At 37.2% G+C, this 18461-nt stretch overlaps 1 protein-coding gene and 1 pseudogene across 4 annotated transcripts in view; both read right to left on the bottom strand.

Annotated features, from left to right (window-relative positions):
* Positions 1-18461, bottom strand: part of Ttc6 (tetratricopeptide repeat domain 6) — a 173278-nt gene that overhangs the window by 76282 nt on the left and 78535 nt on the right. For all 4 annotated transcript variants that reach the window (XR_011373031.1, XR_011373032.1, XM_070026900.1 and 1 more), the window contains exons 9-12: positions 17692-17766; positions 13152-13504; positions 11494-11947; positions 9709-9838 (exon numbers count right to left, since the gene is read on the bottom strand). Coding sequence is in view for 2 of the 4 variants with exons in the window: in XM_070026900.1 (XP_069883001.1) it covers positions 9709-9838; positions 11494-11947; positions 13152-13504; positions 17692-17766 (1012 nt within the window). In the remaining 2 variants the exon portion in view is untranslated. The remainder of the gene's footprint in view (positions 1-9708; positions 9839-11493; positions 11948-13151; positions 13505-17691; positions 17767-18461) is intronic.
* On the bottom strand, positions 15785-15884 carry LOC138835032 (U6 spliceosomal RNA; annotated as a pseudogene).

Here is an 18461-nt window from a genome sequence, read left to right as displayed (position 1 = left end):
AATCTGAAGCTAATGAGTGGAGAGGAGGGCCTTGAGACAGAAGTTAAAGGTCTAAAAATTTATTTAGCAGGATCCTAGCAGAGAACTTCCCAAACATGCAAAAGATCCATAAATAGACCATACCAGAACAGGACACCCCTCTCCCCCCACCCCCCCTTACCCCTCCCCCCCCCTCACATTATAATCCGCACAGGAATAATTCAGACCAAGGAAAGGATCCTTAAAGCTGTCAAGAAGAAAAGATCAATCACCTATAAAGGGAAACCAATCAGAATAACTTCAGATTTCTCAGCAGAGACAATTAAAGTAAGAAGAGCCTGGAATGATGTATGCCACGCCCTAAAGACAAACAACTAACAACCAAGAATATTCTACCCAGCTAAACTCTCCTTCATAATGGAAAGTCAAATAAAAACCTTGCATAACAAAGAAAAATTGAAACAATATAGCTCCACCAAACCAGCCCTACAAAAGACTCTTAAAGGTGTCCTACACATAGAAAACCAGCACAATAAAGACCAAGAAACCACCCTCAAACAGAGAATCCAAGAATCATAGGAAGAACACAGTTGTTGCAGCCTCCAAGAAGGTGGATAATATGGCAGGAATTACCAAGCAGGAATTACCAAACACCTCTCAGGCTTAACTCACACTAATGGACTTAATTCTCCAATTCAGTGACATAGATTGTCTAGTTGGATTAACAAGTAAGATCCTTCTATCTGATGCCTTGAAGAGACACACTTTTCCCACAAAAACAAACATATTCTGAAAGTAAAAGGCTGGAATAAAATCTTCCAAGCAAATAGCCCCAATAAACGGGTGGGAGCTGCAATCCTAATATCAGATAAAATAGACTTCAAATTAAAATTAGTGAGAAGAGATAAAGAAGGTCATTGCATACTAATTAAGGGATCTCCTCTTCAAGAGGATATTAAAGTTCTAAACATCTATTCACCAAACAACAGAGCACCCTAATTTATTCAAGAAATGCTACTTTCCCTAAAATTTAACACATGTTAAATTTTAGACTTTAACACACCACTATCCCTTCTGGATAGATCAATCGGGCAAAAACTCAACAGAGACCCTCTAATCCCATATAGATCCAAAGACATTAATTGTTGGGGATTTTAACACACCACTCTTCCCACTAGATAGATCAACTCGGCAAAAACTCAACAGAGAAACCGCAGATCTAAACAGCTGCATTGATCAACTAGACTTAACAGACATCTACTGAACATTTCACCCAGCAGCATCAGAATACACGTTTTTCTCAGCAGCACATGGAATGTTTTCTAAAATAGACCACATTTTAGGCCACAAAGCAAACTTGTCTAAATTCAGAAACATTGAAGTTATACCCTGCATTCTCTCTGACCACAAGGGAATAAAATTAGAACTCAACACCAAAAGCCACCAAAGAAAGTCCGGTATCACATGGAGGCTGAACAACACACTGCTGAATCAAGAGTGGGTCATGGAAGAGATTAGAAAGGAAATTCAAATGTTCATGCTATTCAACAAAAATGAACACACAAATTACCAGCTCCTCTGGGACACAGCAAAGGCAGTACTCAGAGGCAAGTTTATAGCTCTGAGCTCCTACATCAACAAATTGGAGAGATCTGAAACTAGCAATTTAATGACACATCTAAACCTCCTTGAAAAAAGAGCAGCAAGATAAACCCCAATCCAGTATATGGAAAGAAATAATCCAAATTAAATCAGAATTAAATGAATTAGAATCCAAAAAAACTATAGAAAGAATCAACAAAACAAAGAGTTGGTTCTTCGAAAAACTTAACAAAATTGACAGACCCTTAGCAAATCTTATCAGAAAAAGAAGAGAACACACCCAAATTAATAAACTCAGAGATGAGAATGGAAACATCACCACGGAAACAACCAAGATTCAGAACATTATAAGGGAACACTTCTCAAAACTTTATGCTAATAAGTTTGACAACTTGACAGAAATGGACCTTTTCCTAGCAAATATTGACATGCCAAAACTAAACTAAGATGAGTTAAACCAGCTTAACGAGCCCATATCAAGCATTGAAATAGAAACAGCAATAAGAGACCTCCCAGCTAAGAAAAGTCCAGGACCAGATGGTTTTACAGCGGGATTTTACAAGGCCTTCAAAGCAGAGCTCACACCAATACTCCTCTAACTCTTCAATGAAATTAAAAGAGAAAGCTCACTACCGAACACATTCTATGAAGCCATCATAACCCTCATCCCAAAACCAGCCAGGGACTCATTAAAGAAAGAGAACTATAGACTCATTTCTTTGATGAACATTGATGCAAAACTTCTCAACAAAATTTTGGCCAATTGACTTCAACTATTCATCCAAAAAATCATACAGCACAATCAAACAGGATTCATTTCAGGGATGCAAAGCTGGTTCAATATACGCAAATCAATTAATATTATTCATCACATCAACAGGAGCAAGAATAAGAACCACATGTTATCTCAATAGATGCAGAAAAAGCACTCGACAAGATCCAACACTCCTTCATGATGAAGGTTTTGGAAAAATTAGGAATCCATGGAACATTCCTCAATACAATAAAGGCTGTATATGACAAACCTACAGCCAGCATTATACTCATTGGTGAAAAACTAAAGCCATTTCCTCTTAACTCAGGAAGAAGACAAGGATGACCACTCTCTCCACTTCTCTTCAATCTAGTATTAGAATGCCTAGCTACAGCAATAAGACAAGATGCAGACATAAAGGGGATCCAAATAGGGAAAGAAGAAATAAAACTCTCCCTCTTTGCAGATGACATGATCTTGTATTTAAAGAATCCCATAGACTCCACTCCCAAATTACTCAAGCTGATTCAAAACTTTGGCAAAGTAGCAGGTTATAAAATTAACCCCCAAAAATCAATCGCTTTTCTGTATGCCAACAATGAGAAAAGAGTGGCTGAAATTAGGAAAGCAACTCCATTTGTAATAGCCCCACAAAAAATAAAATACCTAGGAATTAACTTAACTAAAGAAGTGAAGGACCTCTATGATGAAAACTTTAAAATCTTAAAAAAGGAAATCAAAACAGAACTTAAAAAATGGCAAAACCTCCCATGCTCCTGGATGGGAAAGATTAACATCGTGAAAATGGCAATACTTCCCAAGGCTATCTACAAATTCAATGCAATACCTATAAAAATTCCAACCTCATTCTTCAAGGAAATAGAAGAGGCAATCCAAAAATTCATATGGAACAATAAAAGACCCCGAATAGCAAAAACGCTCCTCAACGGAAAGAACACTGCTGGAGGAATATCAATACCAAATTTCAAACTCTACTATAAAGCCATAGTAATCAAAACAGCTTGGTATTGGCATAAGAACAGACCTCAGGACCAATGGAATAGAATTGAAAACCCAGAAATGAACCTACAGACCTATAGCCATCTAATCTTCGATAAGGGAGCTAAAACAATAGAATGGAAGAAAGACAACCTCTTCAGTAAATGGTGCTGGCAAAATTGGTTAACTACATGTAGAAAACTTAAGCTAGATCCTTATATATCACCCTGCACCAGAATCAACTCCAAATGGATCAAAGACCTTGAAGTCAAAGCAGACACTCTGAAAACATTACAGGAAGGAATAGGAGAAACCCTAGGTCTCCTTGGCTCAGGCCAAAATTTTCTGAATAGAGACCCGGAAACAAAACAAATCAAAGAAAGGTTGGACAAATGGGATTGCATAAAGTTGCAGAGCTTCTGCAGGGCGAATGACATAGCTAGCAAGATCAATAGAAAGCCCACGGATTGGGAGAAGATCTTTACTAGCCATACAACGGACAAGGGTCTCATATCTAAAATATACTTGGAACTCAAAAAATTAAACCCCCCAACAACAAATCCTCAAAGAAACAACTGCCCAATAAATAAGTGGGCGAAAGACTTAAAGAGAAACTTCTCTGAAGAAGAAAGAAGGATGGCCAATAGACACATGAAGAAATGTTCAACATCCCTAGCCATAAAAGAAATGCAAATCAAAACAACATTGAGATATCACCTCACTCCAGTTAGAATGGCAAAAATCAAGAACTCTAACAACAACAGATGCTGGAGGGGATGTGGACAGAAAGGAACCTTACTTCATTGTTGGTGGGAATGTAAACTTGTTCAACCACTTTGGAAAGCAGTATGGAGGTTCCTCAAAAGACTCCACATAGAACTCCCCTATGACCCAGCAATCCCACTTTTGGGCATTTACCCAAATGTTTACAAACAAGACCACACTAAATCTACCAGCACAACTATGTTTATTGCAGCATTATTTACCATAGCTAAGATCTGGAACCAACCCAGATGCCCCTCAGTAGATGAATGGATCAAGAAAATGTGGTATATATACACAATGGAATTTTATGCCTCCATCAGAAAGAATGACATTGCCCCATTTGTTAGGAAATGGAAAAACTTGGAAAAAATTATATTAAGTGAAGTAAGCCAGGCCCAAAGAAACATAGGTCCCATGGTTTCCCTTATTTGTAATATCTAGTATATATATGAGTCAAGCTGAAAAGGTCAGATAATGTGATGTCAGGAAAATGAACCCTTAGATGTGTATTTTAATGTTTTTTTCTTTCATGCATGTGTTTCTTTTTTTTTTTTTTTGGGGTCCAGTCGTGGGGCCTGAACTCTGGGCTTGGGCGCTGTCCCTCAGCTCTTCAGCTCAAGGCTAGCGCTCTACCACTTGGGCCACAGCACCACTTCTGGCTTTTTTCTTTTTGCTTATGTGGTGCTGAGGAATCGAACCCAGGGCCTCAGGCATGGAAGGCAAGCGCTCTACCACTGAGCCACCTTCCCAGCCCCATGCATGTGTTTCTAACGCATTTACAAGATTATCTCTTTGTTGCTTTGTATGTCCCTCCCCCACAGTATAACCCCTGCTTTCACTATATTTAATGTCAGTATAACTTGTGGAGGAGATGGGGAAAAACCAGTTGTTTAAGGATGCCGGTGGACCTGTTGCAACAATGAGAAGTACAAGTTGTCATGTCCAAAACGAGCTTTACAACGTCGGTGCGGGGGGGGGGGGAGAAGGGGGGGAAGGAGAAGGATTGGGATGGGGGGGGAAGGGGGAGGCTGGGAAGGGATGTGAAGGATAAACAAAGGAGGAGGCTGCAATGCTTGGTAAGAAATGTACGCATTATCCTGCCCATGTAATTGTAACTCCTCTGTACAGTATGTTCACAAATAAAATAAAACTAAATTTTAAAAAAAAACTCAACAGAGAAACCTCAGATATAACAACTGCATAGATCAACTAGACTTAACAGACATCTACCATATATTTCACCCAACATTATCAGAATACACGTTCTTCTCAGCAGCACATGGAACATTCTCCAAAATAGACCACATTTTAGGTCACAAGCAAATTTGTCCAAATTCAAAAACACTGAAATTATGCCCTACATTCTCTCAGACCACAAGGGAATAAAATTAGAACTCAACACCAAAAGCCACCAAAAAAGTCCTGTAACACTTGGAGGCTGATCAACAAACTGTTGAGTCACCCGTGAGTCATGGAAGAGATTAAAAAGGAAACAAATGTTCATGATATTCAACAAAAATGAACACACAAATTACCAGCTCTTCTGGGACACAGCAAAGGCAGTACTCAGAGGCAAGTGTATAGCTCTGAGTTCCTATATCAACAAATTGAAGAGATATGAAACCAACAATTTAATAAGACACCTGAAGCTCCTTGAAAAACAGCAGCAAGCTAAACTCCAATCAAGTACATGAAAACAAATAATTAAAATTAAATCAGAATTAATGAATTAGAATAAAAAAACATAGAATCAACAAAACCGTTAGTTCTTCGAAAAAATTAACAAAATTGACACACTCTTACCAAATCTTTTCAGATAAAAGAGAACACACCCAAATAAACTCAGAGATGAGAATGGAAACATCACCACAGAAACAACCAAGATTCAGAACATTATAAGGGAATACTTCTCAAACCTTTATGCTAATAAATTTAAAAATCTGGAAGAAATGGATGATTTTCTAGCAAATATCAACATGCTGAAACTAAACCAAGATGAGTTAAACCAACTTAACAGACCATATCAAGCATTGAAATAGAAACAGCAATAAGAGACCTCCAACACAAGGAAAGCTCAGGACCGGATCATTTACAACTGAATTCTACAAGGCCTTCAAAGCAGAACTCACACCAGTACTCTTCCAACTCTTCAATTAAATTGACAATGAAAGTTCACTACCAAACTCTTTCTATGAAACCATTGTAACCCTGATCCCAAAACCAGGCAGGGACTCATCAAAGAAAAAGAACTATAGATCCATTTCTTTGATGAACATCAATGCAAAACTTCTCAAGATTTTGGCCAATTGACTTCAACAACTCATCAAAAAAACATCATACTCCATGATCAAACAGGATTCATTACAGGGATGCAAAGCTGGTTCAATACACACAAATCCATTAATACAATTCATCACATCAACAGGAGCAAGGATAAGAACCGCAATAAATGTAGAAAAAAGCATTTGACAGGATCCAACACCCCTTTATGAGGAAGCCTCTGGAAAAACTAGGAATGCATGGAACATTCCTCAGTATAATAAAGGCTGTATATGACAAACCTACAGCCAGCATTATACTTAATGGTGAAAAACTAAAGCCATTTCCTCTTAACTCAGGAATGAGATAAGGATGTCCACTCTCTCCACTCCTCCTTAATTTAGTATTAGAATGCCTAGCTACAGCAATAAGACAAGATGCTAACATACAGGGGGTCCAAATAGGGAAAGATGAAGCAAAACTCTCCCTCTTTGCAGATAACATGACCTTGTATTTAAAAAATCCCACAGATTCCACTCCCAAATTACTCGAGCTGATTTAAAACTTTGTCAAAGAAGCAGGGTATAAAATTAACCCTCAAAAACCAATGGCTTTTCTGTATGCCAACAATGAGAAGAGCACAGCTGAAATCAGGAAAGCAACTCCCTTTGTAATAGCCCCACAAAAAATAAAATACATGGGAATTAAATTAACTTAAGAAGTGAAGGGCCTCTATGATGAAAACTTTAAAAACCTGAAAAAGGAAATCAAAGCAGAACTTAGGAAGTGGAAAAACCTCCCATGCTCCTGGATTGGAAGGATCAACATTATGAAAATGGCAATACTTCCCAAGGCTATGTACAAATTCAATGTGATACTATCAATATTCCAATCTCATTCTTCAAGGAAATAGAAGCAGCAATCCAAAAACTCATATGGAACAATAGCAAAAGCAATCCTTAACAGAAAGAACAGTGCTGGAGGAATATAAATACCAAATTTCAAACTCTACTACAAAGCCATAGTAATTAAAACAGCTTGGTACTGACACAAGAAGAGACCTGAGGACAAATGGAATAGAATTGAAAACCAAGAAATGAACCCAAAGACCTATTGCCTCCCAATCCTTGACAAGGGAGCTAATAAAAAATAGAATGGAAGAAAGACAGCCTCTTCAGTAAATGGTTCTGGCAAAATTGGTAATCATCTGTAGAAAACTAAAGCTAGATCCTTATATATCACCTTGCACCAGAATCAACTCCAAATGCATCAAAGACCTTGGAGTCAAAGCTGACACTGAAAACATTACAGGACACAATAGGAGAAACCCTAGGTCTCCTTAGAGCAGGCCAAAATGTTCTTAATAGAGACCCAGAAACACAACAAATCAAAGAAAGGTTGGACAAATGGGATTGCATGAAATTGCAGAGCTTCTGCATGGCAATGGACATAGCTAGCAAGATCAATAGAAAGCCCACCGATTGGGAGAAGATCTTCACTATCCATACAAGGGACAAGGTTCTCATATCTAAATTATACTTGGAACTCAAAAAATTAAATCCCCCAACAACAAATCCTCAAAGAAACAACTGCCCAATAAATAAATGGGCTAAAGACTTAAAGAGAGACTTCTCTGAAGAGGAAATAAGAATGGCCAATAGACACAAGAAATGCTCAACCTCTTTAGCCATAAAAGAAATGCAAATCAAAACAACATTGAAATTCCACCACACCCCGGTTAGAATGGCTATAATCAAGAACTCTAATAACAACAGATGCTGGAGGGGATGTGGCCAGAAGGGAACCCTATTGCATCATTGGTGGGAGTGTAATATTGTTCAACCACTCTGGAAAGCAGTATGGAGGTTCCTCAAAAGACTCCACATAGAGCCTCACTATGACCCAGCAATCCCACTTTTGGGCATTTACCCAAATGATCACAAACAAGGCTGTACTAAAGCTACCAGCACAAGTATGTTTATCAAAGCATTATTTACCATAGCCAAGATATAGAACCAACTCAGATGCCCCTCAGTAGATGAATGGATCAGGAAAATATTGGATATATATATATACACCATATATATATCATATATATATATATACCATATATATATATATATATATAAATTCTATGCGTCCATCAGAAATAATGACATTGCCCCATTTATTAGGAAATGGAAAGACTTGGAAAAAATCATATTAAATGAAGTAAGCCAGGCCCAAAGAAACATAGGTCCTATGGTTTCCCTTATTTGCAATAAGTAGTATAAGTCTAGGACAAGCAGAAGAAGTCAAAAGCTATATACATATGACCCTATAAGATGATGTTAAGTGAAATGAACCACAAGATAGGAACACATTTGGTTTTTTCTTTCTTGCTATTGTTTTTAACTTATCTAAAATGTACTATGTGATTTTTTTCTTTCTTTTGTATGTTCTTCCCTCACGGTATAACCCCTGTTTTCACTGTATTTGATTCTAGTGCCCTGCATCTTGTATATACATTTTTCTAATTTGGGGAGGGGAAGGGAAATAACAAAATGCTAAAATAAGGATACAGGTTGTCCCATTGTAACAATGTGATGTACAAGACACTATGTTGAAAACAAACTTTACAACTTCAGGTGGGAGAGGGTGGAGTTGGGGAGGTGGGAGGGAAGTGATGGTAGGGGGAAAACAAAGGAGGAGATAGCCATGCTCTATAGGAAATGTACTTGTTAGCAAAATGAGCTCCCTTCCCATAGATTAGTCCACTCCTTCCCTTCTCCACAGCTTAGCATGCTCCCCTCTTAGGCAACCCTAAGCCCATGTAGTAAAGGCAGTAAATAATCAGCCTCCAGTCCCCTTTACCTTTGGATGGCATTACCACCATATAAGGCAACAAGAGCCCCTTAGAGTGACTTTCAGGTCTGGGCAGTTGCAGGACCCTTATGTACTATTTGGACAGCAGCCATATATCCTAGTCTGCCATGATGAAGCCTCTGGCCCTCACATCTATACCAGGGTCTCCACCTCCTAGCTCCTTCTAGCTCCTCCTAAACCTCCTAGGCTATATAGGTCACCTCAGACAACAGTCGGTGCTCTTCTCACTTCTCCCTTGTCAGAAGGGGTCTTGTTGGCCCCTTTCCCAGCAATAAACCTTTCTTTGTTCTCTGTACCTGGATGTCTGCATGGTTTCTGGCAAAGTCTAATTAATCTTTTTTTTAAAGTTTTCAGGACTCATTAGCTTACTCATGTAACTGTAACCCCTCTATACAGTATTTTTACAATAAAAAACATATAAAACATTTTAAAAAATTAAAAGGCTGAAATAAGGACACAGATATCAGTCACCACAGACAACCCACCTGCATTGTTTTTATTGTACTTATGTATATAATTCAAATCATCCAAAGCCTCACTGATTCTGTCTTGGAAAAGAAAAATGAAATGTCGGTGCCAGTAGGCATTTAGAAAATTTGGTTCCAAGAAGATAGCCTAGAAAAGATATGCATAAGATCAATTAAGGTTGACTTGCTTAAGGAAAATAAGACTTTCAAATAAATGTTTCAAACAACATGGACACCAATGGCTTATTATGTTTACTATTTAAAGAAAAAATCCTCCCAATTCTACTAATAAAAAATCTTGGATTATTTTGCTGCTGGTTCTTTTACTTTACAATTTTTTTGGGGGGGGGTCCAGTCGTGGGGCCTGAACTCTGGGCCTGGGCGCTGTCCCTCAGCTCTTCAGCTCAAGGCTAGCACTCTACCCCTTGAGCCACAGCGCCACTTCCGGCTTTTTTTTCTCTTTGCTTATGTGGTGCTGAGGAATCGAACCCAGGGCCTCATGCGTGCAAGGCAAGCACTCTACTACTGAGCCACCTTCTCAGCCCCAACTTTACAATTTTTATTATTGTAAGGGGGAGAGGTTCATTGTTCATCCCTAGCATTGATTTATTTTACCTAGTCCTCCCTTTTAAAGTAATTCAGCAGGTTTCATTGTTCTGTTTTTATAAGTGCAAATACATTACTTGGACCTTACTCATCCCTTTCATCCTCTGTATTCACCCTCTTCCCACCCTCTGTTGCATTACCCCTACACACCTACACAGAACCTGTTTTACTTTCTTGTTCTTTTTTTCCACAGTGTATATTAATTGTACCAACAGGGTTTCACCAAGGTGAAAAAATTTTTGATAATAATTATTTGAAAAATGCAATAACTATCTTTTACAACTTTATATTCTATAAATGACAACCATTCACTGTTCAACATTCCAGTAAAACATTTATCATTAAAAACCAATGCCAGCCGGGCCTCAGAAGTGGCTCTCGCCTGTAATCCTAGCTGCTCAAGAAGCTGAGATCTGAGGATCACAGTTTGAAGCCAGCCAGGACAGAAAAGTCCCCGTGAGACTCTTACCTCCAATTAGCTACCCAAAAACTGGAAGTGACACTGTAGTAGAACTAGCCTTGGGCACAAAGAGGCTCAGAGAAAATGCCTAGGCCCTGAGTTGAAGCCCTACAACTGACAAAAAAAAAAAAAAAATGCAAGCTAGACACTGTCAGTATTATTCCCACCTTTTGTCCTCAGCTCCACCTAGACCTGAGGCTCCTCGCTGCCCTAGAGTTAGCTCCATACAGCTGGCACTTCCCTCTCCTCCCAGACACACCACGTTAGCCCTTACTTCCTTCCACCCAGACCTGCCCACCCCTGGGATAGGGGCAGATCCCATGTGCTCCCTCTCCCGGGGAAATATGGCCCCTCTAATAAACCTTACAATCATCTTTCTCCTGTGCCTGCCTGCCTGCCTCTGTGTGTGGTCCCCAGCGTGAAGGATTCCTACAGACACCAGTGGCCCACTCACACCTGTAATCTTAGCTATTCCGGAAGCCAAACCCAGAAAATCACAGTTCAAGGTCAGCCCAAGCAGAAAAGTCCACAATACTCCATCTTCAGGAGCCTGAAAGCATGGCTTAAGTGGTAGGGCACCAATCAAGTAATCAAGCTGAGCAACTGTGAGGCTCTGAGTTCAATCCCTAATACTGCTGAGAGAGAGAGAGAGAGAGAGAGAGAGAGAGAGAGAGAGAGAGAGAGAGAGAGAGAGAGAGGAAAAAGAGCAGTTGTTCTTTTTATTTTGAAAAACTTACTTCTTGCAGGTCATTCATGGCGCTCAGCAACTTGCCCAGTTTCCTATAAATTGCTCCACGCCTACAATAGGCAAACGCAAGGTGTGTTTTATTCTTCTGTATTTCTTCAGTCAAGGCTGCCACTTCAGCTTCGTAATATTTAATGACTTCTGGTGGAAGATCACATTCCAAAGTATCATGTAGTTCTATTTTTTGTGCATCTGCCACTTTTTCAGGCAGGTCTTTGTGGATATCTGCTCTCCCAGCTGTCCGGCGTGCTTCCGGTCTCTGCGCTTCCCTCAATTTATTAGTAAGCCACGTCCGAGAATCCTTGAGTTTTCTCAGTCCTCCCTTTGCTGCAGGGTATTCATTGAAATCTAAACACGGTAAGCTGGGACATCGGATTGGACGTTCATATACTGGAACTCTAAGCAAAAATTTCTTCTGCCCAGGAAGTATTCCATGAGACAACGATCTAGTTGAAAAAGAAAAATCCTTTATTACAAAAGCGTAATTATCTTCCTGATCAATAAGGCAATGCATCCACATCCAAAATCGCTACTTGTCAATTCTCCAAATAAAACTACACACTGATTTATGTGTGTATTATTTATGACTTCTGATTTATGCCTCCAGAATCTATCTTTTCTGAAACTAAAATGGTAACACAGTCTGAAGAGTCTGTAATTAAATGAGTGAACTAGGAGACCAGTGAACTACTACTAAAGAGATGGTCTCCTCCTGTAACTAGTCTCCATGATCTGTCATCATCGCTATCACCATCATCATCATCATTGCTGTGAGAAAATGCATAGATCAATCCTCAGGGCCTTTGTTTTTGTTTTCATACCTCAACCAGGACAAATATGTTAATAAAAGGAACCAGCCTTCTTTTCATTTATACTTTTTAAAAATAAATAGAAAAGGGTAACTGAACAAAAACAGAGAGAGAGATGATCTCCTTCAACTGTAACACAGTGAGGACACTGCCCCTTTAGGTTTCATTTATTTATAGTCCCCTGCCTTATCTTCCAGAGGAATTATACTGAAGGACTGAGGAGACAAATATGACAGGAGAAAGAAAATGTCATACCAGAGACTAGAGAGGACAGGGACTTGAGAGTAGGAAGAACAAAGTATAGCCAAGTGTCGGTGGCTTACTCCTGTAATCCCGGCTGTTCAAGAGGATAAGCTCTTAGCTCAAAGCCAACCCAGGCCAGAAAGTCCATGAGACTTATCTCCAATAAAGCAGGAAGTGAAGCGATGGCTCCATTGGTAGAGTGCCAGTCTTGAGAGGAAAAGCTAAGCAAGTGAGAATGTGAGACCCTGAGTTCAAACCCCAGTATGGAGTGTAGGGGACTGGGGGAAGGAAAAAGAAAGCCTTTAACATCCATTTTTGAATGGTAGTCTTTGTATGGAGCAAGAATTGGTTTTCCAAACCACTTCCTTTTCTTTCCATTCAATTAAAATGAATGAGTTTTCAATCAATAGTCTGAACCATTCCTTGTTCAATATACTATGAAGTGCTCATACATCTTTACCATGAGGGGTTGGCATTGTAGTTCGATGTATTTTCAGGCTGAATAAAATAATAAACTGGACTAGATGAAATTATAAAATTAAGTCTCAGACCCACAATAAGTTTCTTAAATCATAGAAATACATTACTGGAACAAGACCTTTCAAGCTTTTGTGGAGGCTTGACTAGCTGTTCATACACAAAGGTAAGTTTGGAGGGTTTCAGTCTTTTCTTCCATTTCACCTTCTTTTTTCTGGGATACACAATGTAATTAATGCCAGCTTTCTTTGATGCTTCAATGAGAGAGAAAGAAGTTTTTTCCTCCTCCAAGTTATCTAAGATGTCACTTATACTTTTTGTCACAGAGACCTCTGATGGCTCTTCCTGAGAAAGACGAGCTTCATACGCCTTGGCTTTCTGGAGTCTCAACTCTTTCATATTGCTTTGTGTGTCATCTTTTATGTCCAACAATTGGGTGACCTCCTTCCACAAATCAGGAGAAGATTTTGCTCTCTTTAGTAAGGAAACAAAAGGGTAGGTTTTTTTTTAAGCATAAAATCTATTTACTCTTGCTTGACATGCAAAGTTAACTTAATTACAACTATCATTAATGTACTTTATTGAAATGTATTTTTTGGGTTCTCTTTCAAATGTGTCAGTAATATTCATCAGACAAAATAATGAATTTGATTATAAAATTTTTGTATATGTATATAATGAGCTTTGATCGCAATTATCACCCATATTCTTACCTCTTACTCCCTCTTTCCCTCCTTTTGCTGTTCCTCTTCCTCTTTCAGAGTGGTTTTCACTTCTACTTTCATGGGGTTTTTTTTAACTCTATTTTCCATGTTACTGGGCCTTGGTAGCTCATGCAGGCAAATCCTAGCTACTCAAGAGGCTGGGACCTAGATAATTGTGTTTCAAAGAAGCCAGCTTGGGCAGAAAAATCTGAGATTCTATCTCCAATTACCCAGCAAAATGCCAGACAGAAATCATGGCTCAAGTGTAGCACTAGCCATGAACAAATAAGCTGTGTGAGAGTGAGAACCCTGAATTCAATCTCTAGTTCCAGCAAAAATAAGAGTCAAAAATAGATTTCACATAAGAGAAAACATGTGGTCTTTATTTTTCTCAGTCTGGCTTATTTAGCTTAACAACCGTGGTACCATCAAAAAATAAGTGAATAAATAAAAATGAAAATAATAAACAATTAACTAACAATGAACAAGTAACATATGGTATTTGTCTTTCTCAATCTGGCTTATTTTGTTTAACATGTTGAACTCCATTCTACCTATTTCCCCCAAATGACATAATTTCATTTTTCTTCATAGCTGAATAATATTCCATTGTGTACACATGCCGTGTTATGTTTTTCTATGAATCTACTAATGGGAAACAAGAATAATTCCATACTCTGGTAATTGCAAATAGTACTGTGATAAACATAAATGAGCAGGCTTCTTTATTGTGTGCTGGCATCAGTTATATTCAGAAGTTGATAGAGTTACATCATATGGAAGTTCTAGTTTTACTTTTTTTCAAGGATCCTCCATACTGGTTTCCATAGTGACTATATTTCTATTCCCACCCACAGTGTGTGAGATTTCCTTTCTCCTTCACATACATGGCAGCAGTGGCTGTTATTTGTTTTCGTATTGAGTTGTCATTCCGTCTGGGGTAAAACAGAATCTCAGTGCATTTCCTTTGTAGTTTTCATGTACTTATTTGGCTGTTTGCTGCTGATTTTGCTCTTTTTTTGACACCATTGAAGTTTGAGCTTCACTCTGTAAGCTTGCTAGGTAGGCACATTACCACTTGAGTCACATGCTCTGACTTTTTACTAGACATTTGTACTTCTTTTGGAAAGTGTACATTCAGTTAATTTGACTAATTAAACTGCGTTGTTCTTTCAGTTTAATATTTCCTGATTTCTTCATAGATTGACTATTAATCCACTGTGGGATGAATGGCTAGCCAAAATTTTTCTCTTGTGTTTTTATTAACTTACACTAGCTATAGTGGGCCTTCATGGTTAGATTTCCACATGTGTTTACTATGTATTTCAATTAATCTCACCTCATCTATCATTCCCCTTGCCCTCATTACCTTCTTCCCAAAACAATTTTCATTACTGTCATTATTCTATTCTAATAGTTGTAGATAATCTATTTTGATCATATTCAACTTCCTTTACCCTTCTTGTTAGTTCATCTTCCTCCCATTAGTTCTGAACACCTGACAGTCTATTTCTATATACACCCCCCATATCTCCCCATTGATTAACAACATTCATTGAGTTTCTTTATGATGTTTTCATATATATTGTAATTTATTACAAAATTATTTACCTTCTTTTGTTCCTTTCTACATTCTCCTCCTCCTAAGTAGTTTCTTGCTTTGATTCATACTCTGTTTATCCATTTAAACAATTTATGTATATGGATATATATCTATGCATATATGTATATGTTCATAAGTATGTATATGTCTTTCAGGTCTAGCTTTCATATATGAGTGAAAACATGCAATATTTTGGTTTTTGATCTTAGTTTGTTTCATTTATGATATTCTCCAACTGACTCCAGTATCCTGCAAATGACATAATTTCATTTTTCTTTATGGCCATGCAATATTCTAATCTACATATTCTAATACATATATATGTATTCTCACATATTCTTTATCTATTCATCTGTTGTTGGACCTCAGCTGATAACATCATTTGGCTATTGGGAACATCATTGCACCAAACAAAAATATGCAAGTGTCTTTCTGGTGTATTGATTTAAAAATACAGAAAGCTTCATGAATTTTTGTGCTGTCTCTGCACAGAGTCCATGCTAATCTCTGTGTCTGTCCAATTTTAGTATGCTTGTTACCAAAGCAAGCACAAAGCTTTTTAATCTGATGCAAATGGGTTTGCATTTCCTGATCTATTGCATTCCCATTCAGAAAGTCATGACCTATGCCTGTTATCTTCAAGTGTTTTCCAGTGTTTTTCTTAAGTAGTTTCAAAGTTTCAGCTCTTACATTATGATCTTTAATCCAGTTTGAATTAATGTTTGTGAGAGATAGGGATCTAGTTTTGGTCTTCTGCACGCAGATATCCAGTTTTCTAAGCACTCTTTGTTGAAGAAGCTGTCTTTTCTTCAATATATATTGAGGATTTCTCATCCTATCATTTTTTTGAGGCTGCTTATCAGCTCACAGAGTTTTCTGGAGTTTTAGAGTCTTGTAAGTATGAGATTATATTGTTGGCAAGTAGGGATAATTGGATGTCTTTCCTTCTTGTTTGTGTCTCTTTTATTACTTTCCCTTGCCTTACTGCTCTAAGAACTCAAGCCCTGTACTGAATAAGAATGGAGGGCACAGCCTTGCTTTGTTCCTGATTTCAAAGGAAATGATTCCTGCTTTTCCATTCAGGATAATGCTGACTCTCAGTATGTTCTGTAGAGTCTTCATTGTGTTATAGCACATTCCTTCTATTCCTAGTGTCTTTGGGGCTATTATTATAAATTGATGTTGGATGTTGTCAAAGGCTTTTTCTATATCTAATGAGATGATCACATGCCTTTTTGTGTCTTCATTTCTACTTATGCTCTGGATTATGCTTATTGGTTTGCATATGGTGAACAACCCATGTATCTCTGGAACGAAACCAACTTGATTATATGATAGTTCAATGTGTTGTTTAATTATTGGTTTGCAAATGTTTTACTGAGGAGTTTTGAAAAGTGGCCTATCAGTTTGTAAGTGCCCCTTATCTACTCACTGTCAAGGTAATGTTGAAGTCATTAGATGAATTTGGTTGTATTCCTACTCTATCTATTTCATGGAATAGTTTGAGGAATACTGATGTTCTTAAAGAGTCTAGTAAGATTCCTAAGATTAGTCAAAAGTCAAATCAAATTAACAGTGGGTTAATTGAATCAAAACATAGTAAATTAATTTGTTTTCATTAGTACATATAGACACATACTAATTATATTTTTATAGATTTTAACTGAATGCAGATATTTTCTATATGTCTAGTTCTCTCATTTTACTTTTAATACCAAAAATGATAGAATGGGTAAAAAACAATTTGAGTTTATTTTCAAAACGGTTCTAACAACACTGAATTTCTATACTGTACTATTAAAACACACTCTCCAATGGCTTCAACTCAATATTTATGAACTTATAAAACAAAATTCCATTCTATCATTTATTGGATCTACTTATTAGAGAATCAACATAACAATTTGTTTAGCATTAAAATTATTATAAATAATCTGTAATAATCATACGTGATTAAGCATAATATTCACTACTAATAATTTTTTAATACTTTGATATAGTTTCCTAATAGAGCTACTATCAATGAATGAATTGCATGTTCTTTTGCTAATAATTTGTTATAAAGAAGCTTTTCTTTATAATCAATTTAGACCCAGATTCTGAAAAATAACGATTTCATGCAAGCTAGTTATACATTTAAGATAACTAAATTACAGCAAAGACATAAACTCTCCGTGACTTATTATCTTCCCCCCCTCAAGAAACTGTATTTGTAATGTATTATATTTCTAATATATTACAATGTGATTATAATATAGAATGCATATGTTTGCTTTTGAGAAAAGTACAAAGTGATTATTTCTGCTAAAATTACAAACAATGATTTTTAGTAGTAAAAACCACAGTTACCATACCTTCCAATATATCCATTTTGATCTGAGAGGTTTTTGTACATTTTCATAAGATGAAGCTTTTCTTAATATGAAAGACTGTAAAATAATCAAATAAAAATATTAACTGTAGACACTACAAAATAAGCTAAATTGTTATGTAATAGCAAGTGGTCATGAATCTTAATTAATGGTCATTAATTTTAATTAACTTAATAATTAGAATATAAGTTCTTATTGATTTTGAAATTATTGACTTCAAATAGAAGAACAAAAGTTTAGAATCGATCAATTTAGCAAGACAGATAATAAAGAAAATCTAGATTTTTAAAATTCAACTGGAGATAACAAACATTGAGACCCTAGTATGTGCAAGATTTATAGTGTAAATTTTGAGAGCCTGGTAAGGTGGTTCATACCTGCAATCCTAGATACTCCAGGAGGCCAAGATCTGAGAATCATGATTTGAAGCCAAATTGGACAGACAAATATTTTCTCCAATTAACTAGCAATTTGCTGCCAATGGAGCTTAGTTCAAGTGGTAAAATGCCAGCCTTGGTGATTAATTGGAGATGAGTGTCATGCTATGACCACAATCTACAAAGTGACAATGACTTTCCAGCCTAGAGAGAGTATGATTACAGCTACTGCTCTAGTTGCTATAAATAAAACAGTAAATATGAGTAATATGACCAAGATCAATAAAGAATGAAAAGATCAAACATACCTAAGGGCAAATATCTAATAAATAAAAAAGAAAGAAGGTGGCCAGGCACTAGTGGCTTATGCTTCTA

This window comes from Dipodomys merriami, unplaced genomic scaffold, assembly GCF_024711535.1.
Source record: "Dipodomys merriami isolate MVZ:Mamm:240054 unplaced genomic scaffold, mDipMer1.0.p SCAF_1, whole genome shotgun sequence".
Taxonomy (NCBI): Eukaryota; Metazoa; Chordata; class Mammalia; order Rodentia; family Heteromyidae; genus Dipodomys; species Dipodomys merriami.
Note: the sequence above shows the minus strand (reverse complement) of the source record. Positions and strands in the feature narration are given on the sequence as shown.